The 8448-nt window shown below is 31.0% G+C and overlaps 1 protein-coding gene across 1 annotated transcript; it reads right to left on the reverse strand.

Annotated features, from left to right (window-relative positions):
- Nucleotides 1-7091: 7091 nt before the first annotated feature.
- On the reverse strand, nucleotides 7092-8244 carry LOC145157316 (putative F-box protein At1g32420). The gene has a single exon (XM_079076375.1). It carries the CDS (start codon nucleotides 8211-8213, stop codon nucleotides 7092-7094), a length of 1122 nt encoding a protein of 373 aa, XP_078932501.1. The 5' UTR covers nucleotides 8214-8244.
- Nucleotides 8245-8448: the final 204 nt, after the last annotated feature.

Below are 8448 nucleotides of genomic sequence, written 5' to 3' on the forward strand. Positions count from 1 at the left end.
GCGTTAGTGAAGGTTAGTTAGAAATATTTTATATGTTTGTAAACGTTTGCAATTTTTGTTTCAAGTTGAGTCCATATATATACACTTTGGGGTTTTGCTGTGCAAAAAAAAAAAAAAAAAAAACCAGAACCAAGCATTTTAGTTTGAATAACTTTTGTGTTTTTGTTAATAATAAAAGTTTAATTTGAATTGACATATTCAAATAATGTCATGATTTTTAAATTGAACATAATCCAAAAAGATTTTTGTCTTATCTAAACGTTTTGAGTCATTTTAGATAAGTTGTAGATGTTATTAATGTTTGTATATAGTTGTATTGTATTTATCGAGTTATAATAATTATCTTTGTTGTGCTCTTAAAGTCTAAAAGACCCAAGTCACCAATCCAAAAACATCCCTACCCTACCCTTAGCCGAACATTACAACATGAAAGTCCTTTTGATTGCTATTTAAGTAGTCACTAAGTAGAGGTAGATCAAGCCTATGGTAAAGCGATATCTTTAAATCGACCTTGAAACGCGTCTCCACTTCAAAGAAAGAAATGTGACCTCATTTGTTGCTATATCTTGATCAGGTGGTATTGATTGGTGCTATTTAATTCTGTTATGGTTCCATGTGAAAACTAGTTTATAATTCATATCTTTAGTTTTCAAAAACATCAAAGAAGTTTTCTAGCACGCTAATCAATTACATTTGGATCTTTCTCGGGACGAGAAAGAGATAAGTTGGGGAGGTTTGATCGGTATATTTTACATCACGCTTAATATACTATAATTTATGTAAAATAACCGATTTTATCTAAGAATGGTGCTACTTTGACATGTATTTGAATTATGTTTGTAGGTGGTAAATATGATGAAAATGGTACAAAAAGATGCAAAAAGAAGTTCAAGGAATTACACGAAGAGAAATCAAGATTGAAAACAAAAGAATTGAAGATGTTCGGGTTTGGAAAGACGAGAAAACAAAATAAAAAAATAAAAAATTGTATTTTTAAATTAATTATAATTTAATTAAAATGATTCATTTAGGAAATAATAATTTTATTATTTTCTAAATAATTTAATTTAATTAAATGTATTTTTAATAAAATCAAAATAAAAATAATATATAAAAATCATGTTTTTAAAAATAAAAATAAAAAAAATTTAAATTAATTAATGAGGTTTAATTAAAATAAATTAGTGGGAAATAATTAATTATTTTCTAATTAATTTATAGTAATTAAATTGAATTTATTTAATTTAAAAAAAATGAAAAAGAAAAGAAAAGGCCCCAGCCAAGCCAAGACCAAGCCAAGCCAAGCCGAAGCCGAGCCGGAGGCAGCCGAGCCAATCTAAAAGCTTAATATTCCTAGATCCAAATAATTCCATCTTTTTAATTCTTTTGAATTCTTTTTCATAAGATTTAGATTGGATCTTAGATCCAATCTAAAAGCTTAATATTCCTAGCTTTATTTCATTCTTTTTGGTATTTAATTTTCCAAAAATTCACTATAAATACCACCTCAAAATCACCATTTGAAACACACCCTCTTACATTCTTATACACCTCTTATACCTCTTATACCAACCTACTTTCATACCACCACCTTCTTTAGGAAATTTCTATATTTTTTTTGGAAGCATTTTAGTCTTCCAAATTCCTATCTTTTTCAAAGAATTCAAGCCATCAAAGATTCAAGACTTTTCAAGATTCAAGATCAAGACATCAAGAATTCAAGAATACAAATATGAGTTTGTATAAGTCTACAATGCGCGGCTAAATCCTCTCGTGATCGCAACCGGGAGTAGGTTTTAATTCTTACTTATTGTATTATTTTTGGGTGTGAACATTTGAATTTGTTGAATATTATTTGTGGATTTTGTTTATGTTTTTAACATTATAAAATCGTTACACTTATTTTATTCATTTATCAATTAATTATTCCAAGTTTAAAATAATTTTAAGTGATCTCCCCACCGTGCCAAATCATCCAATAGCGGTGTGTAGGACGGAGGGTGCGGTTACACTTATTTTCTATTTTGGACTTAGACTTTAATTAAATCGACTATGAAAAATTAATAACACTCATTTCTAATTCATATAATTATTAATTCTGAAACCGGAAGCGATCATTGTTTTTAATTGAATTAAAATCATATATTTATTTGTTTATCATCATATTTATAAATCTCAAATCAATCATTATTTCTTTATCGTTAAATCAAAATAGTAACTAAACTATTAACCATAAGCTCCTCTGGATCCGACCCTTACTTACCACTCGCTAGATTAGTGGAAATAAGGTTTATTTTTGACGCGACAACGACCGCTCGTCAGATATCAAGTTAGAGGATGGATTACTCACGTTCTTGAAGCTTTGGAGGGTTTGTGGTTGAAGAAGCTTGAGAGAAATGATGTTGTGTGCTGCCAAGGTGTTAAAGGAATGAAAGGAAAGGGGGATACCCTTTATATAGGGATAAGTATGTTGCCCAAAAGAGAGTGTGCGGCCAAGAGGTGAGTGTGCGGCCGCACACCCATGTGTACGGCCGTACACTCCCCTTAAGGGTGTGTATGGCCCGGTTTCAACACTATGCAACTTGTTGACTCATTCCTAAACTCAACCTTGGTCTTACTCAAGCTTAAAACTTTCAAATGAACCCTTAAACAGCACAAGAAGTCAATAAAACAAGTGCAACATTGATTTAGTTGGCTAAGTGTACAAGATAGAAGTTTCGGGTTGTTACAATGTGTTAACAGAATGTTTACCAATAATATAGTAATGATTGATGATTGATGTAAGTTTTTTCTTTGATTTTTAGGTGCCATGTAAACTTAAAAACATAACAAATTTTTTTACATTAATTGAGTCGGAGGTGATCGAATATTAGTCAAGAACTCTCTAACTGATTTACTTCAATACACTAATAAAATAATTCTTTGATAGTAAGGTTTCGAAATCATATTCAATACATTACGCACATCTAAATCTCGACACATCGTGATTCATATTAAAAAATAGTTTTCTCCAATCTTACTCACTATTGATGACTTAATTCGATTTATTATTTCCAGGCATCCTTTTTAATTATTTTTATACCTATTTTAGTAGCTTTTTTTTATTTGAATTTTTTTTAAGGTGTTAGTGAGATTAACTATTTATCAGGGCTTATTCTTTATACTATTTTATAATACAATACATTCTTTTATGTTCATCCCTTAACTTATGATGTAGAAACTAACGAACTAGCTTTTTCCCCGATCCGTGACGACAAACTAACTTATGATGTAGAAACTAACGAACTAGCCGTCTCCAAGACCCAAGCCCCAAACCACAAACCGTAAACACTAATCCAAACTCTTAAACCGCAAACCACAAATCTTATGTATATCTTTTATATATTTTAAATGTACAGGACGTGGCTTTTAAAATTTGGATAATATTTATGTCAAAGTTCTTCAATTTTGTAACTTACATATAGCATTTTGTTTATCCGTATGTTGTATCGTACAACTGTAAACGATAACATCAACAAAACATTTCTTTGTCAAAAAAACATAAAAAAAATGCTTGAAAAACTATGAAATCAATGTAAAATAAAGAAAATAAGAAAACAACTAATGTCTTTATATCAATTTTGAATAATAAAACTAGAAACAATTAGACATATAATAAATAAATAAATAAATAAAAGACAAAATAGCCTGAACTTCTAAACTTTAAAAAAAAAAAGACTCATATAACCATCGAAATTGTAGGTGGAATCTCACGGGCTATAATTCACAACCCATATAGTTAATCGTTCCGATAAAATGCGTGTTTTTTGGAACATTATATGTTTATGATTTATCATCCATACCGTAATGTGATGTTACAGTTAAATTACCAAATTTCCTGCTCATTGTAAGTTAACTGGTTTTGATTAAAAACTGAATCCTAGATATATTTTTTTTTCAACAATATATCAGCCTAACATGAAAACAACCATGCTTCCCATTTATTTTTAGGTTTTTGATTCTTTGAGCAGTCAAGATACAAAATCAAATTTGGTGAAGGAGCTATTGAAATAGATTGGAGCATCTTCAAGACCTACTACTTACATTTTATTTGATATCTAACTTAGATAATCTTTTTTTTGTATTTTTTAAAAGCTTAGACTAAAAAAATATAATTTGTTGATTTTTATAGTAACTATTTGCGCAAAAACACTAATTGCCTCTAAAAAATAATTTCCGAAAAAAAATATTCACACCCGTCGTTTGACGCGGGTAAACGGCTAGTGTGTATATATATATATATATATATATATATATATATATATATATATATATATATATATATATATATATATATATATATAGTGTGGACCTTGAGGACTCAAAAAATAGTGAGGACTACGATGACATTTTTCACCACCCACATTGTCTATGACATAAACATCAAACACATTGTTTGGACTTGACGCGTTTGTATGTAACGATTATTCGGGTTGGTCCAAACATATATGGGGGCCAGAGCGAAAAGAAAAAAAACCCTTATTGATAAACATAATAAAGATTTAAAAAATTATCATTTATTTTTCATTACAGCCGTGTTCAATTACAAATAATAAACAAGTCAAATTGTTTATCTTTTAAACTAATTTGAATTTGAACCAATGGTTAAGATACGAAATGGTTAAGAAAAACGTAACCATCAACTTCCGCCTTTCAGCACCATGTTTAAGAATTTTTTTATGAATTATATATATATATATATATATATATATATATATATATATATAGTTAGTTAGTTAGTTAGTTTGGACCTGTAATGACTAAAAAAATGGTGATGACTGCTATAACACATTTCACCACCCACGTCATGGTTCTAGACTCGCTACTTGGTACCTGTTCAACCGACTACCGAGTAACGAGTATTCGTGGAGTACTCGGATTCGGTAATTCATGTACAAATATTTTTAGGGAAATTATATATGTCAAAATAATAAGTTAAAACGATAAGTTTATTAAAATAAATAACAAATTAGATAAATATGAATATACAAAAACTAAAAACCACACAATAGTTTCACTTTGTGAATAATTACTGAAAATTTAAGATGTGAATGTAGTAATAATCAATATGTGTTCGTTAAATAACAAATCATTATGTATATGATATGTATTAATCACATACTTGGCCAAATTTTACAACACTGCTCGCTTTCATAAGGGGCCGAGTAGAGGGTACTCGGCCGAGTAATTGGCTAACTCGGCGAGTTTTACAACACTATATATATAGTGTGGACCTTGAGGACTCAAAAAATGGTGAGGACTACGATGACATTTTTCACCACTCACGTCGTCTATGACACAAACATCAAACACATTGTTTGGACTTGACGCATTTGTATGTAACGATTATTCAGGGTCGGTCCAAACATATATAGGGGCCCGGACGAAAAGAAAAAAAACCCTTATTGACAAATATAATAAAGATTCAAAAAAATATTATTTATTTTTCATTACAGACGTGTTCAATTAACAATAATAAACAATTTAAATTGTTTATGTTTTAAAATAATTTGAATTTGAACTAACTTTATACCCTAAAAATCATTTATGTAATATTTTTTTTTTGTATATACACACTTAATACCTATAAATTTTGGGCCCCTGGAGACGTGGACCCTGGGCGGTCGCCCGGGTTGCCACCGTCAGGGCCAGCATGCGCATGTGTTTTTTTAAATAACTATTTTAATACTCGAATATAAAATTAATATATTCTTTGTATATTACATAAAATACTATATGTTACCATATTTTTTTTCTCTAGTTTTTGTTAAGCGTAAAATATATAAGATTTTAAGATCAACTAAATCATTAGAAATCTATTAAGTTTAAAATACGAAATGGTTAAGAAAAAGGTAACCATCATCTTCCGCCTTTCAGCACCATGTTTAAGAATTTTTTTTATGAATTAAATACCCAAAATAAATCTTTCCACACATGCTTCTCCACTGTTTTTTTTTTTTTTTTTTTTTTTTGGGTACCTGAAAAGATAAATCATCTCACTTGGGAAGCAACCATTCATCAGGCACTAGGTAAAAGCTTGTGGTCTAAACAAAAAAACAGAGCTGGAGATGTTGCTATATAGACATTTAATTTAAAGATTCAAATCACAAGAACATAGGTTTCTATTTTCGTAATGTTTAAAAAAAAAAAGAATGGACTAATCAAACGAGTTGCCCTACACCCTGGTACCACATTTACCCTTCAAACCCACAATGAGCAATTAATTCAGATCATAGAACATTTTTTAAGGAGTATAACGAATCATCAAATATATAAACATCAAATGCTTGAGTAAGCCCACCATGCAAGAGAACAAAATAATATTTGAACAATTGAAATCTTAGATAAATAGATACGTGACAAAAATAAACATATTCTATATGAGTTAATCCGAACACAATATTTTTTCTTCCTACACAACAAATTACACTTTAAAATATTGTACTCTACAATCCTATAAAACATAAATTATTGTGTATTTAAAAAGTTTTTATGCTAATAAACAATAGCTCCACAATTTACGCATCACACTTTCAACAAATGCTTTCAATCGCCTTAAAGGACGATTTGGGTGACTATTTATGTCATATAACAATTTTCAATTAGACCTACTGATTGTTATCGTATTTAAAGCAACACTAAAAACATTTATTTCATACTTAGTAATAGCATTGTATCCATATAGAAAGCAATAGAACATAACCACCAAAATTAGACTATTAATCACTGAACATCATTAATATATGTGATATATGTTATAAGCAATTGCGATTGATAGAAGAAATATGAAGCCAAGGAGATAACAATGTGAGTAGCATCACTTATTTTTCCCATTCCTATTATTTGTAGTTATATGATCACGCAAACAATTATAAGCTAAATTACTCTGCTATTATCAATATGCAAGCATCACAGTTTTAAGATAGCAAAAACAAGAAATTTCAGGTTTACACCCATGAAAAAATCACTCACGTGCCTCCTAATAACTTGATATTTTAATCCTACTACTCACAAAAATATGAGATTTATAATCAATAACTACTACTATCAGATCAACCAAGCAAAACTAGAGTTTCTATATACGAATTCACGACGAATGATTCAGTTATTGCATATATCCCAATATCATCAAAGCGTTCAGCGTAGGGCTCATACACCACAAGTTCACTCTGTTCATGAGCATTTTCCAATTCCATTATAGGTTGACCACTCTTCCTAAATCCAAGTGTTGTTATTGACTTTGACCAATATGGTGGATCCATAACAGTAAATCTCTTTGTAAATGATTTTTCAACACCATTCTCCATCATCCATACACCACAAGCACGTTTCACAAAGCTATCATATTCGAGCATGACAAGAGACTCCCTTACCTTAGAAATACACAACTGAGAGGGAGAGTGGCGCCTTAAACGATCTGGGAGTTCTACCACTCCAAAATTCTCATTAGTTATGTCAAACAACATTATAAAATTATGATTTGGTAACTCGTTTTCTATAGTCATGGGGTCAAAAGCACACCAATAAATAAACCTATCAACAACCACTTGAGCCCAGAAGATACGAAACTGTTTACTAGGAAGATTGCTAGTCAGATTTCTCCATTTGCCTGAGCTCACAGTGTAAACTTTAGCTTCACAATGGTAGCTAGTTTTGTGAAATTGCGTGATCTCGACGATCTTAGGGTCAATAGTAACAGGACAAACCCCAAAACCAAGATCAGTTTCATGGTCCTTATTAAACTTGTTAGGCATAGGAATAGTAATTGTCTTTCTAATCGAAGGATTCCAAAGAACAACAGTCTCTGTTTCCAATTTCGTCCAGAGATCCTCGCGTTTCCCAGAATGACCACGAAAGCATAACAATCCATAAGAGCTACCGACTATGGTTGAGCCTAGAAGAAGTTTAACAGACAGGGGAAGGGTATGAACGAACCTCCGTTGAGGGAAAGTGTCGTCATCCACAAAAGAAACATAATTTTCCGATTTTTCTACCGGATCTTCGTACCTTAAAAGCAGATGCTGCTGCTGAGTAACGCTGTGAACAGCGATAAATTTAGAGTTGTCGATCAAACTCTTCCATTCTTTGCAGACAGATCTAAACTGAACCAGTGATTTGACAGGAAGCCTTTTCATGATCTCCTCTTGGATATGGAAAGGAATTCGGTCCGACATTTTTATTCTGCTGGTATGGATTTCTAGGGTTTTGGTGAAGGGAGGGCGAAAGGGAAGATTGAAACTGATTGTGTTATTAGACGATCTTATGAAAACGGATATACGGACCATAAAAGATGTATAAGGAGCCGATCCCTGTTTTCCTTGGGCTTCAAAGGTCGTGACTAGCCTCTTGCTCTTGCATGCATCTTTCACAATTTGATGGTTTTGATCCCTAAGGTTTTGGTTTAACACA

The sequence above is a fragment of the Lactuca virosa genome, chromosome 2 (assembly GCF_052849685.1).
Source record: "Lactuca virosa cultivar CGN04683 chromosome 2, Lactuca_virosa_CGN04683_v6, whole genome shotgun sequence".
Classification (NCBI taxonomy): domain Eukaryota; kingdom Viridiplantae; phylum Streptophyta; class Magnoliopsida; order Asterales; family Asteraceae; genus Lactuca; species Lactuca virosa.

Coding starts and splice junctions, on each gene's coding strand:
- LOC145157316 (XM_079076375.1), bottom strand. CDS start 8,213: ATGTCGGACCGAATTCCTTTCCATATCCAAGAGGAGATCATGAAAAGG.